The following is a 20,484-nucleotide window of genomic DNA, read 5'->3' as shown; positions in this document are numbered from 1 at the left end:
TATGCTCAAGATGATCCTATTTTACTTTCAATTTATTTAATGAATGTTTGTATAAGACCTACTCTGCCAGGCACTGGTATAAGCCTTTTGGAAACACCATTTCATAACAACCATGTGAGGAGGTACTGTTATCTCCGTCTCACAGGTAAGGAAACTGAGGCGCAGAGAGGGTGAAGGATCCTGAGTTGTACAGCTAGTGGGTGGCAGAGCTGGGGTGCCAGCTTAGGCAGTCTGACCCCAGAGTTCATGCTTTTGACCCCTATGCTATGAGGTAACCATGGTTGCTATACTTATTTTGCAGATGGGGAAACTGAGGTAGGGGGGTGGGTGGTTTACGTAACTCGCCTAAGGCCCTAGAGCTAGTTAGTGGCACAGCCAAGATTCAACTCCAGACAGGAGAGCTTGGAGCCAGGGCTCTGTGAACGCTCTGTGGGGTTTCCGGCACATTCAGCGTGGACAGTTACAGCCCTGGAGACCATTCCCACACAAAACTTACTGGTTCTAAAAACTTACTGGTGCTCTAACGTTTTTTTCATAAACACGAGTGTATTTTAGCTGGTGGAGTTGAGGCCCAGTTGTCCGACCAGGGCATTTGAGAGCCAGCCAGCTCGAGGGCCTGTGAAATCCCCGTCCATGAGAACCCCCAGGACTTCAGACGGCTTAGAGGAATTCCAGGATCCAAACACGTGCCTGGAGCAAACTTTGTGTTTCTCCCACCGGTACACGGGTGTGAGGTGCCGTAAAGTTGGCTTGTCTCCAGGCTGAGACTCAGAATGCCTGTCTAATTACAGGAAACAGAACCCTCTCCCGCAGTTAGCCAACGATTTCAACATCTCTTGGAGAAATTCTACATGAGCCTGGAGTTGGAAGCTTTGATTTCTAACGAGTTTGGCTGGAATTTTCACCTTTGGCTTTTCTTGCCTTCTCCCTGTGCCACGATTTCACCATCCGGCTTCGGAGCTGGCATTTCCTATTAAGTGTCTGTTTGTCTGTCTGTCTGTGAGCTTACATGTTGCTGAGAGAAAGCACAGCTTCGGTCTGTGCACTTGGGGCCCAGGGGCCTGGGCGCTGCCCTGCCTCTGTCTTGAAGGCCTAACAAGGCGCCCTTAGGGGGGATCATTTTAGGGCTCAGATTGACAAAGCTAAGAGCAGAGATAAGGTGACAGGAGAACTAAGATGGTGGCCGTAGCCATTTCATCATATCCTGCTTAAATTGTCAGTAACCTCTTTGTACAGCTGGTTGATCTGCTCTCTTATGTATTACTTAGTCCCTTACTTGGGTCTTGGAAGGTGGCCATTTATCTGAAACAGAGACGGCCTAGAATAGTGAAAAGAGCTTTGTTTTTTACTCCCTTAAATAGCAAGCAAATAAAATGAACATACCAGCACTGCCTGGGGTGACATTCTGATGCGTGGCTAGAGGCGGTATGAAGTGATGATACTTTGGAATGCAACGTGGTCATCTGTATTATTACTGTAGTAACTTTGACTCCAGGACCCTCTCCAGAGAAAACCATTTAACATAAGGCGAAAGTTATTTGCGTGAATATATCCATAGAAACATTATGTATAATAGAGGAAAATTGGAAGCATTCTGTAGGTTCAACATAGGAGAATGGTGAAGAAAGTTGTAATAGATTCTCCTTAGAATAGTTCTCATAAAAAAATGGAATTACAAAGACTCTGAGACAGCACGGTATTAAGAAAAAAGCCACAATTAAGAGTGAGTGTGGCTTCCCCGGTGGCGCAGTGGTTGAGAATCTGCCTGCCAATGCAGGAAGAGTGAGTGGGCCTTTTGATTACACCCACATAAAACATATGTACATGACAGTTGTGGAAGATGATATAGAAAAAGACGAACAGATATGATTAGGATGGTGGGATTATCGGTAATATTTTATCCTGTTATAAAAAAAGTAAAGGCAACAGTACAGATATTGGATTCAGACCTGGGATTAATTCTGGTACTGGTACATCACTTTATGTGTCTTTAGTGACTCTTGAAACTTCCCTGGGACTCAGATTCCTCATCAGTAAAAAGATAGAACCATTTCTAAGGGTCTCTGGATCTGAACCTTATTGTAGGCATTAACAAACAGTCTCTTTAAGTGGAGTCTGCCGGACTTGCTTATATCAATAAGCAATTAGTAAAAAAACTCGTGGGCAATTAGTGCCATCATTGTGCACAAACCATGGAGTCCTTTAAGCACTCCTGGTGGTCAAGCAGTGCTGCAGATTTGTTGTCACCTTTCTCAGCTTGATGATGCCTTGCCTGCAGGCGCTACTCCGCACATCCATTTCAAGTGAGCGGAGAGCAAACTATCAAGTCCACCGAGGCTGGTTTTGAAGTAAAGCCCTGTCTGGCAAAGTGACTCCACTCCCTTCCCTCCCCATGCCCACCGGTCGACTCTGGTGGGCCCCTTCCTGGAAGGTTGACCCACACGTTGCCTACAGATGGGCTCTCAGACTCTCCACGTCTGCTTTTGATGAGTCAAGGAGAGGATTTCTGCGTATCATTGGGTTCGTAAATCCTCTTAAAGGATTTACACATTATAAATGACCCTTCATTGCCACACATAGATTTCATTAGCTCAGCCTTTGATGGTACATGCAAGGAGGCCGTGTGCAAGCTATACCAAGCCTCAAAGAAAAAGGTTTTACAAGGTGCTGACATTTTGACAAGCTCTTACCTGGCGCCCCAAATTGAATTTCAATGACCCACATTGGCTGTATCCCCTCTGCCCACCGGGTTCAGTTCATTAGCTGCCCACTTAAGTGAACCTGCATATGTTTTCGGTGATAGAAAAGGGTTCAGGTTTGGAAAGTTGAGGTGCGTGCTATTCGTAGATATGCCAAGAAGGTGATGGTTAGTAAAGGCAGTCAAACAAGGCGGGTTGGGATTCGAGCTCTGCAGTCACGTCCCATGGCCCCCATTTCCTCATCTGTGGTGCGAGCATTGTGAACCCACCCTGCCTGCCTGGTTTGAGCATCACACAAGACAAGGCACGTGAGAGCACTTTGTGAACCACTACAGAGCTATACCGAGGTGCGGTTGATATTGTGGCTCTCAAATAAATACAAACAGTGGTATGAAATTAGAAAATGATTTAACTGTCCCTTTCCTATTTAAAACAAATTTCTGGAGGCGTGGATATGTTTCCCTAAAGTGGGAAGCTTTGGTTATGCCCTGTGCTAAATTGTGAAAATGGAATGAAAAGCCAAGAGGCCTTTCCAAGATCATCATTAGAATCAGAACTAACACTGGGTTTGGAATCTGGGTCTTCTCTCTGCCCTGCTCCCCACCTTTCCTTTCTCACCCTCTGTCTCCAGCTCTGATCCCTGGGCTCCCAGGGTTACCTTCCAGTAGCCTGGAAGCAAGGGACAACCTCATTCCACCAGATCCAGGCCACGGGAAGGGAAATCTGGTGGGCAGGGGGCATGGGCTGCAAGTGTGGGAAGCTCCAGGTACCCACTTGCAGCTTCTGGATGGGCAGCTCTCTTTGGGCAGCAGGAGCCACCCTTACAGGTGCTGCAGCATGGGGGTCCCACCTGCTTCTCCAGCTACTCATCACGGGGATTTGCCTGAGACCAAAGAGGGCCTGGGTCCCCAAATCCATCCACCAGTGAGTGCTGAGCCCAAGACACAGGAAGAGTCAAGACAGAGGAAACTTGCAGCGTGCTGTCTGGAAGCAGGGTCCGTGGTGCTGTGGGTAGTCACACCGAAGTGGTAGGGACGGGGTTGGGATGAATCTGGAGCGTGTTCAGGCAGGGGATAGATAGGGGTACAGTGGGTGTGAAGGGGAGGCTGGGACATGGGACGTTGACAGCGGTTCAGCCCTTTCCAGAGCTTGGTGGGAAGGACAGGGCAGGAAGAGAGCAGTAGCCCAAGGATGGAGCAGAGTCATCCTATATGTACCTTTTATTTTATTTTTTAATTTTTATTTAAAAAAATTAAAAAAAATTTTTTTTAATTGACTTTCTTTTTATTTTTTATTTATCTATTTTTGGCCGCACTGCGTGGCACGTGGGATCTCCGTTCCCTGACCAGGGATCGGACCCATGCCCCCTGCAGTGGAAGCACAGAATCTTAACCACTGGACCGCCAGGGAAGTACCCCTATGTGTACCTTTTAATGTATTTTTTCCCACGTAGATTTTAAGTATTTCAGGAGCGTGGTTTATTTCCTCCAAAGCTGGCTGATCATAGGGTCACTTAAGAGGTTGTTTGTTTGTTTTATAAATACATTTTACTGGCTCCTGCCTCGGCCCTTATTCCCCCCAGATCTGGCTTAATGATTCTAGCAGCGATCACTGGATACTGAACAGTTTCTTTCTTTTTTTTTTTTTTTTTAAATTTAGGACCACATTTTCCTTTCCCCAAGGATTTATATATATATATTTATTTATTTATTTTTGGCTGTGTTGGGTCTTCGTTTCTGTGCGAGGGCTTTCTCCAGTTGCGGAGAGCGGGGGCCACTCTTCATCGCGGTGCGCGGGCCTCTCACTATCGCGGCCTCTCTTGTTGCGGAGCACAGGCTCCAGACGCGCAGGCGCAGTAGTTGTGGCTCACGGGCCCAGTTGCTCCGCGGCATGTGGGATCTTCCCAGACCAGGGCTCGAACCCGTGTCCGCTGCACTGGCAGGCAGATTCTCAACCACTGCGCCGCCAGGGAAGCCCTGAACAGTTTCTTATGGCTCGACTTACTTCATATGAATATACTCGTTAAGTTTTAAAAGCAAGATTACATTAAAGGAAGTTCGGGAAAGAGAGAAATAAGGGGATGACTCCAGTGCCTCAAGGTTCGAGCAGTTAGTATGCCTGCGATCGTTAGGCTAACGACACAGTTCTCTTCTGTGTTATTGAATTATTGAACTACTTGCTGTCGTTATGAGAAGTGAAGGGATAAGGCGGCGCTTTACTTCTCAGTGAGCCCCCCTCCCGGCTCGCTTTTGCGCAGGGTGGCTGAATAGGGGCTCTGGAGCCTCCCATCTGGGGCCGCGGTTCACCTCTGCCAGCTAAAGCCACGTTATGGCCCACCTTCCAGAGTTCTGCCCAGGGCCTGGCAGGGCTGCAGCCCAGGTGCTGTGACGTTGCTCACCTCCTGCAGGCCAGGCCCTCCGCCCCGTGCGCCCTAAGTGACGTGAGCAGCTTACTCAACCTCACTGTCCTGTCCCTCAGCTCCTTTAACTGAAAACTCAGGCCACCACGGCTCCTACTGCAGGGGTCTGGTGTGAGGACTGAGCGGGATAATCCAAGGAAGATGCATAGATTAGTCCTGGACACGTAGGAAGTACTTGATGAATATTCATTATTTTTGCCATTCCTCCCATCGTCAGAGTCTGTGAATTACACTTGAGTTTGTTGTTCCTTTCTTTGGCCAGGGCTAGCCTAAGGCTGGGGGCCCCTTGCCGGCATTCATTCAGGAGGGCTGGGATGTACCAGTCGCCGTGGTGTCTATACGGGGGATGGATGGGATTGCTGTGTGTGACAAGGACTTTGGTGGAGGGTAGGGGTCCTAAGCTCGGTGTGTTCATTCGCAGAGTCCCATGGCTGCGCCCCTGGGAGGAAGAGTGGTCCAGTCCTCGAGATGGCCGAGGCCTTGCTTGCTAGAGGCACGTGTGATGTTTGGTCTCTCCTGTGCCTATTGAGCGCCTTCTGTGTGCCAGTCCTCCTGCTTAATTAATGCTTTGGGGGGCACAGAGAAGAGAATACGAATGGTAATTGGTCATATCTGACCAGCACCTGGTAGACTACATCGTATTGAACGCTCACAAAAATGCGGTGAGGTGCATTATTATCGCCGGTTTGTAGATGAGAAAACCAGGCACAAATGTTCTAGGGGCTTCCCTGGTGGCGCAGTGGTTAGGAGTCTGCCTGCCAATGCAGGGGACACAGGTTCGAGCCCTGGTCCGGGAAGATCCCACATGCCGCAGAGCAGCTAAGCCCGTGCACCACAACTACTGAGCCCGTGTGCTGCAACTACTGAAGCCTGCGTGCCTAGAACCTGTGCTCCGCAACAAAGGGAACCCCCCGCTTACCGCAACTAGAGAAAGCCCACGCGCAGCAACGAAGACCCAATGCAGCCAAAAGTAAATAATAAATAAATAAATTTATATAAGAAAAAATGTTCTAGATAGTTCCAGCTCTTAGGAAAATGCTTCCTTGCTTTGTGGGAGAAGCAGTATATTTGTGCAAGGCGAGTAGTTAGCCCTGGAAGCATGTGCTTTAGAGGCATCTGAATACTTCACAAAGGGATTTATGTGGGAGTTTTCCTTATGAAGGAATGTAACTTTGTCTACCTGCTGATCTTTTTCAGCGTGTTCGTGTAGCAGGCACTCTTCGGAGTAGGTCCCATATCGACTCATTTACACCTCACTAGAACTCTGTGGCTTAAGTACTAGTATTAACCCCATTTTACAGATGAGGAATCTCAAGTCCACGGAGGCTGAATACCTTGCCCACAGTCACACATGATGAGGAGGTGGCAGAACTGGTCAGGAGCTCAAGCACTATCTCTCCTATGTGTCCCTCTCATATTCCCAGGTGCTTTCTCTTCCCTTTCTGCCTTTTTTCAGAACAAAGCCATGTTATCCTGACTGTCAGGCTGGGCTCCCCAAAGGCTCTTATCTCTCTACCAACAAAAGCCATTCCCTGCTGACTAGGTCACCTGGCATTTCGCTGAGTAGACGCCAGCCCCGAAACTCCATAGATAAGCCAGTGGTGGTTTGTGTTGTTATCTCCCTGATGGTTTGCTTTTAATTCAAGTCCATTAATTTATCTAAGATGGAAATGGGCGAGGCCAACGCACACACAGTTAAGTGCAGGGACTGGAGAATGAGGCAGTGCTGATTCTGGAAGGGGAGGCTGGTGATGGGCAGTTCTGATAGTTTCAAGGCCCCAGGGAGCGCCGGTGGTGTGTGTACCGACTGCAGGAGGTTCTAGACCTGCCCCTGCAGGGGTCTGTGTGTGAGGCTTCAGAGAGGCAGGGGGAGGGCCCGAGGGGGAACCCGGCAGGGCTGACCACCCCCCATCTTTCTCCTGCTTTACCTGCTTCTCCCCCCAGCAGACGTGGAACTTTGTTCTTGCTTAGCCACCTCATTTCCAGAACAGGGACTGCGGGGGTGATTTTCTAGCATCTCTATGTGTTCTAAATACGAAGGGCCCCATGCAAATTGATCAGAAACACTAACCGCTGGCTTTTTAAAAATCTGGGGTCTTGGATTATGTCAGGGCTGACTTCCTAAGTGTGATGTTGTACTCAGGTTAGCAAGACATCACCCCTGGCTGGGGGGCGCGGTTGGCAGGGGGTGTTACTGGGTGGAGGGTCTGAGCATCTGTCTGTATCGTTTTTTCTTTTTTTTTTTTAACATCTTTTTTGGAGTGTAATTGCTTTACAATGGTATGTTAGTTTCTGCTTTATAACAAAGTGAATCAGTTATACGTATACATATGTCCCCATATCTCTTCCCTCTTGCATCTCCCTCTCTCCCACCCTCCCTATCCCACCCCTCTAGGTGGTCACAATGTATCGTTTCTTACAACTGCATGTGAATCTACAGTTACTATAAGAAGTTTAAAAAATAGGGTCTTTTAAATACTACAAACTCCAAAGAGGTCCTAGATTTGAATTTTCCAGGAGCAGCATATTTACGTGGTGTTAACGCTTTGCCGATATCCAATAAACATAACAACAGGGTACCAAAACCACTCAAGGCAATAAAAAGGAATGAAGTGCTGATACGTGCTACAGTGGATGAACCTTGAAAACACTATGCTAAGTGAAAGAAGCCAGACACAAAAGACCACATATTGTATGATTCTTTTTATATGAAATATCCAGAGTAGGCAAATCCGTAGAGACGGATAGCAAATTAGCGGTTGATTCGGGCTGGGAGTAGCAGAGATGGGAGGGCGTGGGTAGGGGCAGTTGATGGCTGTGGGGTTTCTCTTTTGGGTGATGTTCTACAATTAGATTGTGGTGATGGCTGTGTAACTCTGTGACGAGACTAAAAATTGAACAGTTTAAATGAGTGAATTGGCTGGTATGTGAATTATATCTCAATAAAGCTGTTAAAAAAAAGTAGGGTCCTTTGACAGTTTTAAGAGAAGTAATAACAGTCCTTTGGAAAGAGCTGGTGTCTTCTACATACAAGCACTTCCGGACGCTGGTTGGAACTCCTCAGTTCAGGCCGCCGTCCTGGGGCATCTTCTTGGCTCTCTCATAAACCAGGTTCACAGGCCTCCTACTGAAACCACAGTGATGTTTCTGATGGCTCATCCCGAGGGAATGAAGACTCAGCGTGTGCCAGATGTTTTGCCAGGTGCTTTCACACGCTTTCTTGAACTTCTTACAACCCTGCACTCAACGGTAGTCGTTTCATGCCCGCGTTTTATATGTGAAGGGGGGGGGGGGTCCCAAGGAATATACACAGCAGGGGGGGGAGGCAGCAGGAGTCAGAATCAGAACTTGGGGTTCACCAACCCCAAAGGCCATCCTTTCCCGGTCCGATGCCAGGCTGGGTTGATGATCTGTCCCTCACGTCTTACAAGAGCGGAGAGAAGTCAACGGTCAGGCAGAAGCCAGGCTCTCGTAGGGACAGATGGCTTAGGAAAGTCACCAGGGAAAAGGCCTGTGAGTTCCATGCAAGTCATTTCCAGGCTCTGTCCTCAGAGGAGGATCTCTGCTCCCTCCGGAAATGAGTGTGACACTCTGCCCTATTCCCTGGAGGAGCTCTTCCCAGGAGAGCTTCTATTTAAAGAGAACTGTGGGAAAACATGTGGAGGCTTTTCGTGGACACGTTTCTGAGTGTCCTTAGCTCTTGGAGGAAATGTGTTTATTTCCCTGAAGCCCTCAACTTTGCCTGTGTCCTGAGTTTTCAAGGGTTCATAACTCTAGGAGCTGCTTTTGGATATGGAGGGAACCAGGTATTTTTGGTCAGTGATAATGCTGTTGTGTAGTAAACAGGACCCTGGTGGTAAAGCGGGCATGAGTGAATGGCGGTTTCGCAGAAGAAATCAGTGGGAAAAGGCTTGCCCTCAGTTAGTGATGCTCAGAGTGGAGCTCCCAGGGAGCTTATTAAAAGTTCAGGTTCTCGGCTTCCCTGGTGGCGCAGTGGTTGAGAATCCGCCTGCCAAGGCAGGGGACACGGGTTCGAGCCCTGGTCTGGGAAGATCCCACGTGCTGCGGAGCAGCTGGGCCCGTGAGCCACAATTACTGAGCCTGCGCATCTGGAGCCTGTGCTCCGCAACAAGAGAGGCCGCGACAGTGAGAGGCCCGCGCACCGCGATGAAGAGCGGCCCCCGCTCGCCGCAACTAGAGAAAGCCCTCGCACAGAAACGAAGACCTAACACAGCCAAAAAAAAAAAAAAAAAAATTTCAGATTCTCAGGTCCCACCCCAGACCTACAGAATCTGAAAGTCTGGGGGTGATGTCCAGGAACCTGGGTTTTAATAAGCTCTCAAGATAATTTTTATACACCCTGAACTTTGAGGAACATAGCACCCGATGATCTTACCTATGCTTGGAGTTGAGCAGGAAAATCTGATTGTGTTCCCAGGAGGGCATGTCCTGATCTTGCAGGGTGGCGTGGGAGCTGGAAGGGAGCATTCATTCATTTGTTGAAAATAGGTATTGAGCACTTCTTATGTCTAGGCACCTACCCCCTGCTCTGAGGGAGTTTACATCCCGGCGACAGGAGGTGGGAGGGGGAGAGTCAGAGAGTAAAGTACGGAAACGATGCAGAAACTACTGCACATGGGGGTGCGACCCTGGGATGGTGACGTTTAACCCAATCAGAAGGAAGAGGGATGTGACCTTGGGATGGTGATATTTAACCGAATCAGAGGAGGAGGGATGAGACCCTGGATGGTGACATTTAACCCAATCAGAAGGAGAAAAACAAGATGCCCAAGGAAAGAGCAAGGTGAATGGATTTCCAAAGAAAGAGCACTGCTTGTGCAAAGACCTGGAGGTCGGGGAGTTGGGCAGGTCAAAGAGTGAAGCAAGGCCGGGGTGGCCTGAAGGTGGTGAGCAGGGGGTAGGTGGCAGAGATTATGTTGGAGAGATGAGCAGGGACCGGTCTTCAGGACCAAGAAAAGGAGTTAGAATTTCACTCTAGAGATGGTGGACAGCTACCGAAGGCTTTTTGGAGGAGGGCAGGTGATGAAGCCAGGGGCGTGACTAGGGAGATACTGCCCAAACTGTGATTGCTACAAAGTCAGGTTTTCGTCCTTTTTTTCTTTTTCTTTTTCTTTTTGCCAGGGGCAGGGGGACACAATTTAAGAAGAAAACTTGAAATCACTTTGTCAGAGTTTCTATGTTAGTATTTTACAGATGGAACAGACTTGTATTAGAAGTGTATATCCTCATTGCTTTTGTTAGGTAACATTATATGTTATATGTATTACAATACCAGCTATGTATTTACCCATTTAATTACATATACTACTACTTATAAAAAGTAAATTTTGTCAAAAGAAAATTTAGCTCAAATGTCCGTATTTTCAAGCATATGAAGCCAAGCTCAGTTGGTTACAGTTGAGCAGTGTCTGCAAGATTTGATCCACTCCAGAAATCTGAGCTCACTAGCATTGCCTGGGCTGGCATTTTCTTAGCTGAGAACTGCTTACCTGGGTATAGAAAATCTAATATTTAGAGGAATGATTCATTGCTTTAGGCGTCAAGAGTCCTGGGTTTTGTCTTCTTGGTTGTGTAAGTTTGATTCAACCTTGGACACGTCATTTCAGTTTGTATTTCAGTGTCTCTGTGCAGAAGATGAGTAATAATAGTCATGGTAACTGGGCGAGAGCTCTTCAGGACCTAGGAGAGACAACATGTGCAAAGGCCCTGTGGCAGAAGGGAGGAGGCTGAAAGATGGCCTGTGTGTTTGGAGATCAGAGTGCAAGGAGTAGATGGTCCAGGGTGATTTGTAGAGGTAGGCAGGGGCCAAGCCAAGATCTTGAAGACCTTGTTGGGAACTTTAATTTTTATCTGAAGAGTAAGGGGAAGCCGTTGGAGGATTTAAATTGGGGAGTGACATGTTGACATGCCGTCTCATTGAGTCCTCATAACAAATGTATGGGGTACGTAATATCCCTATTTTAAACCAGCACAGAAACTCAGGGTAGTGGAGATTAAGTAGCTCACCTTGCTGGTGGGGGGTGGAGCCAAGAAACAAACTCAGGTGAGCCTGACTCCAGAGGCCTCTGTCCTCCGTATCAGCCTACCTCGATAATAATATAACAATAACCGCAGTTTTCAACTGCTTTGAACTCGTAGGATGAAAGATCTCCCTTAAATTACAAAGTGGTATTATGCCGCAGAAATCCGAGTGGTGATGAGAGAGTGGATATGCCGGGGAACTTCTAAAAGGCCCCGTCTGCATGGCTGCGGTCCAGCATCCTCAAGTTCCTTGCCGTCTGGTAGGGGGCGTCTCGCAAGCCAGCTATCAGCACAAGGAAGGGCTTGCCGGCTCTGGCCCGCCATTTGACACTGCCATTGTCCGTAAGGACTCATTGTCCTTGAAATGTGCCCGAGCTCTGTGCTTTCAGCGGTTTTGAGCTGGGGAATCAGATCAGGGCAGGTCGTGCGTGGTTTCACTGGAGGAGTCGTGCCGTGCCAAGTTTCTGCTTTCTCCTTCTTGGGTAGTCGGCTGGCTTAAGTGAATTCTTAGAGTCTGGTGGTAGAGATCACCATCTCAATTTTGAACCCAAGAAGCCCTTGTTCAGGGTCGAAATGGGGAAACAGCTGCTGGCCCGCAACCCTTGAAGCTCCTGTTGGTGACGACGCGTGTCTGTTCCTTTCTAGTTGACCATGTGGTTCCCGAGCCTGGGACCAGCCTGCTGGCTGCCTTCGACCAGTGGAGGGAATGGGCCGACAGCAAGTCCTGCTGCGACTACTCTCTGCACGTGGATATCACCGAGTGGCACAAGGGCATCCAAGAGGAGATGGAGGCCCTGGTGAAGGACCACGGTAGGTAGTGCTGCCCCAGCACCTTCTGGGGATATTTCCTTCTCAGCCCACGAGCTGGCTGAGCTCTGAAGGAGAGCTCTGGGAAGAGTGCTGATTGGTGCCTTCTGCACCCCCGTGCCTGCCAGGAGGGAGGGCTTAGGCTGCAGCTCGTGCTGATTGCAGGTGGCCAGACAGCTAGTCACAGCTTACTGGTGTGAGCGAACTGTGTGCACCAGCCAGGCTGGAGAGTTGAGGCTGTGAGAGTGATGTGCCCTCAAAGGATAACATGAATATCCCAGGGAGGATTCTGGGCGGTCTTAGGAGAGAGCCCGGGACCCTGCGTACAGGACTTGAGCAGTCTCCTCCTGCAAACCCAGAAGAATCAGGGTAGGTTTGAGGGTGATGAGGCTTTGGGACCACCTGCGGGGTCTGTCTTTGTCCATAGGACTATTTAGGGGAACAAGATTCTAAGGATTGGGTTCTGAAAGATTCCCAGGGAGGCTGGGGGAAGTCTTAACTACCTCAAGGTGCCTCTGGGACCCTCTTGTCCACAGGAACCTTGGGGGTTTGGGTGGTGTTACCAGACCACATCATCTTTGGGCGTCTCCTTGACCTTGGCTATAGACTAGAGGTCACTTGGGGTCACATGTTGCCCTCTTTGGATCCTAATCGTCAAGGGAGCATCTATGCTTTAGGGTTCTGGGACTGCTGGGCTCAGAAATGCCATGAGCTATGAGTAAAATCTAGGCATGGATCTGGTAGCTATCCATAGATTTGGTAGAAAAAGCCTAGAATAAAAATCTGGAGTCTTGGGTTTATCTCTCTGCTCTTCCAGAAGCTAGCTGTGTGACCTTGGGCAAATCACTTAAATTTTATGAGTCTCAATTAGGAAAAAAAATCTCACATGAGGATATTGGGTTAGCTACCTTAAGATTGATTGCAGCCTGAAGGTCCCATGTGAATGAAACTAGGTAACCCTTGACCTTTCTCACTTTTGAGAGTACCAAGACTCAAAGGGATTCAATACTTATAATAAATTTACTCCACATCAGCCTGGAGGGTTCCCATAGCAACTGTTGCCTAGCAAGGGACAAGGGCAGGGATGTCCTGAGGCATTGAGCCCAGGCAGCTTCCAGCACCCCCGGCAACTTGAATTAAGCTCCAAGGCTAGCAGGTTGTCAGTACAGTTGTTTACCATTGTGATGAATGTTGAGCAGGGATGTTTGGTCTGGTGCCTCTGGAAGCAAGAACTCTAAAATGCCGGGGTGAGAATTGTGACATCTGCTTGTCACACTCACGGCCCTTTTCTTGTTAAAAACGTTTCTTAAAAATCAGCCTGGAAGGCAATCGGTTTACCAGAGAAACGACATTTATTATAGATCTTCATCTGCAGGGTCTTCTAATTCATCTTCTTGTTAAAGTCACAACAGTTAGGAGCAACTTTTATGTTTAACTTTTCACTTTTAATTGTGGTAAAATACAACATAGTGTACACTTTACCATGTTAATCATCTTTAAGTGTGCAGTTCAGTGACGTTAAGGACATTCACATTGTTGTGCAGCCATCACCACCATCCATCTGCAGACCTTTTTTCATCTTTCCAAAATGAAACTCTGTACCCATTAAACAATAACTTCCCCTTCTCCCTCCTCCCAGCCCCTGGCAACCCCCATTCTACTTTCTGTGTCTATGAATTTGGCCTATAGGTGGAATCCTACAGTATTTGTCCTTTTGTGACTGGCGTATTCCCCTTAGCAGAATGTCCTCGAGGCTCATCCATATTGTAGCCTGTGTCAGAATTCCCTTCCTTTTTAAGGCTGGATAATATCCCATTGTATGGATGGACCCCATTTTGTTTATCCATTCATCCACAGACACATTTTGCTTCCACCTTTTGGCTGTTGTGAGTAATGCTGCTGTGAACGTGGGTGTACAAATACGGGCAATTTAAAATTTTGATATAGTTTTAACTTTAGAGAAAATTGTAAAAATACTAAAAAGAATCCTTATGCACCCTGTTGCCAGATTCGCCAGTTTATATTTTACCACATTCGCTTTATCATTCTCTGTCTCCATCTCTGTCTCTCTTTGTCTCTCCCTCTTTCTCTCTCTGACTTTCTGTCTCTCTGCATACCTATGCATAATATTATTACTTCCTTATTCCCTTCCAGATTATTGGTTTATGTATTTGTCACATCTCCACCTCTCTGTTTTGTCTGTCCACTAGGGGTAAATTCCTTCCTCGTGTACATGGCTTTCAAAGATCGCTTCCAGCTAACGGATTCCCAGGTAAGAAAAGCCTGCTTGCTGGCATTCGGTATGTTCGGACCACTGCTGTTGTCTTGAAAGCTGCCTCCAGTGAATGCTCACAGGAAATGGCTGGTGGATGAAGCCCCTGATGTAACTCCCTTTAGGGAGGGTACGAACCCAGTGCCCTGGTCCCCCAGGACAGGTGTTCCACCAGGCTCTGGAATCAGCCACCTGCCGTGGACCAGTGTGACCGAGAGGTGTTCCCCGACCTTCTTCAGTAAACCTGGTGCAGAGAAGGTGTCACCCAAGAGCTTCTCCTAATTCAACCCCTTTTAGGTTACGCTGCCTCTGTTAATTATCTATTACCGAGAGGTCCTGCTCTGCCACTTGTGGCCAGAAACACTGCCCTCGGGCGTGTCAGAAAAGCCGGCCTTAATAGAAGCAGCGAGGGGTCCCGGTGCTGGTCCCTGTGGCTGTCAGGGCGGTGGTTGTACTTGTGACCAGGAAGGCAGAGGTCCCTGTCTCTGATCCCACCCCCTCCCTCTTGCAGATCTATGAAGTCCTGAGCGTGATCCGGGACATTGGAGCGATTGCCCAAGTCCACGCGGAAAACGGTGACATCATTGCAGAGGTATGTGCTTTCTCTTCATCACCTCGACGTGACCCACAGGGTGAGAGGCAGGCTCGAGAGTGGAGCGGCTTCCATAGCTCAGCTCCAGTGGGGAACAGCGGAGTGACCCAGTGGGACCGTGCAAACAGCCTCGCTGACAGCGCGAATGCTGGGGGTGGTGCACCTGCCCCTCGGCATCTTCTGGAGGACGTGTAGCCTTTCCACAGAGAAGTCCTTCCCCTCGGCGCTGTGACACGGCTGCCTGTGGAAGTCCACGTATAGATATTTTACAGTGTAGCCCAGGGCTGGGGACACATTGGCTTTCGGCATCCCAGGGGACAGCTGTACATACTTGGGAGGCTGTAACCGATCTGTCGTAGCTCGGGCAGCACTGAGAGCCGGGTACCGTGCCCTCTCTTCGTGGGGTCTTGGGATGAGGGCTCAGTGGTCAGCGTGCCATTTTGCTGTCTTGCCCGAGTAATTTTTACCCACGTCTCAGCAGTCGGAGCTATCTGGGATCCAGCTCCCCCTGACAGCCCGCTTTCCTTTAAACACTGCAGGAACAACAGAGGATCCTGGATCTGGGCATCACGGGCCCCGAGGGACATGTGCTGAGCCGGCCCGAGGAGGTGAGCGCCTGTTGAACGGAATGCGTGAATCCGTGTTCTGGGGCGGGCGCCACCAGCGCCACAGAGAGCCCACTTCCTGCCGTTGAGAATGGGCCTTCTCGGGTGCTGATTTTGGTCCCTCTGAGAAAGTCACATCACCCACTGAGAAGTGTCCACACAGGCGAAGTGAGGGGTTAGACTGTGCTGTGGGGTGAAGCAGTATGGCTTGTTTAGCCTAAAGACTCCTCTTCCTGTCTCTAATTCTTCAAGCCCTTTCTTGGGTAGACAGACACAAACAGCTTTTTATTAGCATCCAGCAGTTGGGGTTTTGTGGTTCATAAGCCAGGGCCTCCAAAATCTTACCATAAAAGCTCTTCTAAGTGTCTAGAAAGCAGAAGGGGGACTGTAAGTTTTTCCGTGATAAGTCTGCACAGGGTATAACATAATCAGCAGAGTGTGGGAGACAGAATCTTTCAAAATCGAGGAGGGAAGATTCAGAGCAGGGTTCTTGCTGGCCCCGATGTTGAGAGTCACTGTCTTGGGTGGCGAGGCTTGTGAGTGAGAAGGGGGTGCTCACATCTTATGTGGCAGAGAGCCTGTTTTTCTAAATTAGAATCTGTGGCCTCTGAATACTTTTCAGGAGTTGGCTCTTTAATGAAAGGCTCAAGGTCAGGCGTTGGAGGACTTGGCAGCTCTGAGCAGAGGATGCTGGGGGTCTCATGGAAATGAATAGATTTTGTCCTTCCAGGAAAAGAGACAGGCAGAGAAGGCAGATAAAATCATCGCGGGAGTGGATGGTGACTTAAAATTAGGATTTTTCCTCCTGGAAACAGGTGGAGGGAGATGCTGGGTGAGAGGGGTACGGATGGGACCAGGGCCCCCAAATCGCAGAACTTTAGGGCCAGGACGTCCCCTATGAGTCTGGGAAGGGGTCACGTTAGGCCCCGTGGGCTCTGCTCCCCCCAGAAGAAAATGGATTCTGAAGGTGTGGCATTGAAGGTGCCATCAATGGGCTGCCTGGGTCGGGTGAGGTGGCTCGTCTCCCCAGCCTTTTCCCTAGGCTTTGGGGGAGGGAGGGATGAGGCTGGAAAAGGAGAAAGAATGTAGGAAAGAGGCAGAAAAAAGCAAAGGTAGAAGCCACTTAGAATGTCTTGCACACACTGAGGGCTTACAGTTCCTTGTTCTGCCCTTTTACTGCGTGTGAGCACATAGACACACACACAGATACACACAGAGTCACAGACACAGACATATGCACAGATACACACACAGATACACAGTCACAGACACACAGAGACACACACACAGAGACATGCATGTTACAGATACACACAGACATACACACAGAGGCACACAGATACATACACAGAGCCACAGACACACAGTCACACACATGCACATGCACACCAGGGCACCTTCATTACCATCTGAGGCCCTGGGGTCATTTGTCTCAGATGAAAGGATGGAAGCTGTCACATTTTCACTGTTGTGTGGTCCCTCTCCAGGCCCTGGAATGCAGGTCCTTTCACAATCACCAGCCTTCCCGCGCGCGCGGAAGAGCTGAACCGGAGCTGGCGCGAGGGTGCAGGAGGCTGAAGTGACCCCTTTAGGCCCCTGTGTTGTTGGCTGCGGGGAGCCCCAGGCTGTGACCGTGGCTGGAGGGCAGTGATTTGGGGATGCAGGTCGCGGGAGAGGCACACAGTCCCAGTAGCCGACGCTAAAAATACCTGAGGCTGGTTTTATACACAAGGGTGCACACACACACAAGTGCACACATGTACACACACGTGCACACTCACGCACACGTGTACACACAAACACACAATGTGTGTGCACATTCATACACATGCACATACATGTACACGCACACGTGCAGACACCATCTCACTTGCACAGATACTCCGAAGATTCCTTTCTGTGCCTTTGTTTCCCCCTCAAGGCTGGCCTTGGTGATCATTTTAACCGCATCTCCCTGGATAAAGCTGTGGGAGTGGGAAGGGCGGCGCAGGCATGACGGTCCCCAGACCCATCCTCCTTGGAGGTGGTTGGCCCTGCGTTCAGTCTTGAAACAGTTTTGGGATCAGGCCTTGGAGCTGCAAGGTCTCCAGGAGGGGCAGAGGGATGCGTCTTCCTTCTTTTCCTTGTAAGCCCCACCGGGAGCTAGCATTTCCTGAGTACCCAGAGGTGCCAGACACTGTGCGTAACAGCCCACATTTCAGCTTTAGAGCGTCCTGTGAGGGCAACGCAACACAGCCTCCTTCGCACAACTCCAGGGGGCGCCATTCAGTCCATTGCACGGCTGGATCCAGGGGACCCATTCCATTCTGCTGCCTGTGTGTGGTGCCGCCCGGAGGTGTCCTGCGGTGAAGTGTGTCTCTCGTGGAAAGAAATCACTGGGGTGTGAAGTTCAGCATCAGAGAGCTAGAAAGTGCAAGCAGTATCCTGCCTGCCCTCCCGACCCCCTCAGTGTGTACACACACACACCCCGGAGCCCAAGCTCAGTGGGAAGCCAGCGGGCCTGTGTAACCAGGTGGCGACACCTGGGGCTGGCCTGCATTGGAAAGTGGACTCTCGCCTCATCCGGGGGCTGGGCCGGATCAGCTGAGAAGAGGAAGAGGATATTGTCCTCTGAGAAAAGCAAACGCCCCTCTTCCTGATACCCGGGGCTCCTCGTGAGAGCCGCGCGCTTGTTTCCATTTCAGAGCCTTCCGGGGGGGCTTGCTTCCGTCTCTCCCACCGTCTGCTTTGCATCCCCAGGTCCGTGCAAACCCCAAATAGAAAGCAAGCCCGCCCTGGGTTTACTGAACAGGCCAAAGCTATCAGAGGAGAGGGGTCCTGGTTGCTATTTTGACCACAAACATCAAACCTGTTCTTCCACACTGAGGCCCGGGAGACTTCTCTTGTAGCCGCTGTTGCACTGTGAACCTCAGAATCCCCAGCTGTAGATTGGGAAGGCTCCTTTAGGGGCTGGCAGAGCGGCAACGCTCCAACACGGGGAGCTTCTGGCTCCTTGGGAGGGTCCTGTGGTCTCACGAGAGGCTGCTTTGGGGACTTTCTCTTCTGTCTGCTTTCCACGGTCACCTGCCTCTCAGCTGATTCCGAGGCACCGACTCTAGGCTGGGCACAGCATGCGGTGCTTCCCCTGAGCAGGTGCACTTCTAGGTCAGCCCTGTGAGCGGCCAGGCACCAGCTGCCCCCTTCTCCCTTGGCTGCTGGGGGTGGTTTTTTAGTTCATCGCCAGGGATCTGTTAACAGTGTGTTAAACCCTCTGTAAGAGATAGAGGATAAAACATGGATGAATTCTGAGGGAACTGAGCTTTCGAGTCCGGTAAGGAGATATTGCCAATGCACAAGAAACAGTTAAGAACATCCAAAAATGTAATTCCTTCCTGGTTTTATGATCCATATCGCCAGCATCATGACGGTTAACTTGTGCTTGAACCACACAAAGCCCATTCTTCTTTCTGCTGCCCTTTCCAACCCGACCGTGTGAGACTGCCAGTCGGATTTCCCCCAGGTTTCAGCTGAGAAGATTGAAAGGGAGACGATAGGGGATGTGGAAATCTAGAAACCTCCTGTCCGTCAGTGGTACCCAAGCACGTGTTATGATGGAAGCCTGTGGGGGGCATTGAGGTGGATGAGAAAGTGGGCCCTTCTGAGAGGGATTCCAGACAAGCTGGGGAGGAAGGGGGAGGTGCAAAGTTAAGTAGGGGCATGGCATATGACAGGTGTCTGGGGAGTTCCCTGGTGGCCCCATGGTTAGGATTCCTGGCTTTCACTGCTGTGGCCTGGGTTCAGTCCCTGGTCAGGGAACTGAGATCCCACAAGCCATGTGGTGTGGCACAAAACAAACAAACAGAACACACACACACACACACACACACACACACACACACACACACACACAAAGACTGGTGTCTGGGAGGAGAGTGGGCACCGGAGGTAAGGGTGACAGAATTCTTGATGGGGGAGGGAACCTCCTAACCGGGCCTTGAGGTATGGGATGACTGGGGTATGCAGACAGCTGGGGGCCTGGGCTGCAAGGGGAGTGTTGTGTACTGACACTTCTGTGCGTGCCTGTACAGGTTGCTTTGCTCCCTGGACCTTGGGGTGGCTCATCTTTAAAATCAGAAACCAGGGCTTAGGTGACCCCCTAAATCCCTGACAGCTCTGTAAGGAGACAATTACAAAATTTTATTTTTAAACTGTAATACTGTTGTCATAATATTGAAGCCAGAGTTCACTGTGTGTTTATTTTTTATTTTTATTTTTTTTTAATTTAATTTAATTTGTTTATTTTTGGCTGCGTTGGGTCTTCGTTGCTGCGCGCAGGCTTTCTCTAGTTGCGGAGAGCGGGGGCTACTCTTCATTGCGGTGCACGGGCTTCCCATTGTGGTGGCTTCTCTTGTTGCAGAGCACGGGCTCTAGGCGCACGGGCTTCAGTAGTTGCAGCACGCAGGCTCAGTAGTTGTGGTGCACGGGCTTAGTTGCTCCAAGGCATGTGGGATCTTCCCGGACCAGGGCTCGAACCCATGTCCCCTGCATTGGCAGGCGGATTCTTAACCACTGTGCCACCAGGGAAGCCCTGTGTGTTTATGTTTAACATAAGACGGTTTATGTTTAATATCAGAGGCATACACATACATGTACACCAGAATGGTACACGTGGATCCTTCCATGGTTCTGGGTGAAAGGTGGAGACGTGGGGATTACATGACCTTCTCTCTCCGCGAGGTGACCTTAGAGCCTCTGCCCTCACTGCAGGCCTGTTGTCCGACTAGGGGGTGGGGAGGGCTCAGAGCTCACCTTCCAGCGGATGAGCCAATCCAGACAGGGCCCTGGGACCCAGATTCTCCCACCAAACCAGTCTTCACAGAAGCCAGTGCCCCAGGGTAGGGCCCCCTAGAACGGGCACTTCTGCTCCATTTACTGCCTAATCAGCATGACTGTGCATTCTGGTTCACCCGGGGCAGTCCTGGTCCAAACCCGTCGCCCCGTGAAGTTATGAATAGCGCCTCTGTTCGCTTTCAGAAGAGTCTGGGTTGGGACAGTGAATTTGGGCAGTC

General features: G+C 49.8%; 1 protein-coding gene across 2 annotated transcripts in view; it reads left to right on the top strand.

Annotated features, from left to right (window-relative positions):
• DPYSL2 (dihydropyrimidinase like 2) overlaps nt 1-20,484 on the top strand; it is a 115,222-nt gene that overhangs the window by 70,310 nt on the left and 24,428 nt on the right. For both annotated transcript variants that reach the window (XM_036855011.1, XM_036855013.1), the window contains exons 4-7: nt 11,806-11,970; nt 14,178-14,239; nt 14,751-14,831; nt 15,371-15,439. In XM_036855011.1, coding sequence (XP_036710906.1) covers nt 11,806-11,970; nt 14,178-14,239; nt 14,751-14,831; nt 15,371-15,439 — 377 coding nt within the window. The remainder of the gene's footprint in view (nt 1-11,805; nt 11,971-14,177; nt 14,240-14,750; nt 14,832-15,370; nt 15,440-20,484) is intronic.

This window comes from Balaenoptera musculus, chromosome 6 (assembly GCF_009873245.2).
Source record: "Balaenoptera musculus isolate JJ_BM4_2016_0621 chromosome 6, mBalMus1.pri.v3, whole genome shotgun sequence".
NCBI lineage: Eukaryota > Metazoa > Chordata > Mammalia > Artiodactyla > Balaenopteridae > Balaenoptera > Balaenoptera musculus.
This window is presented reverse-complemented; position numbering and strand designations above follow the sequence as displayed.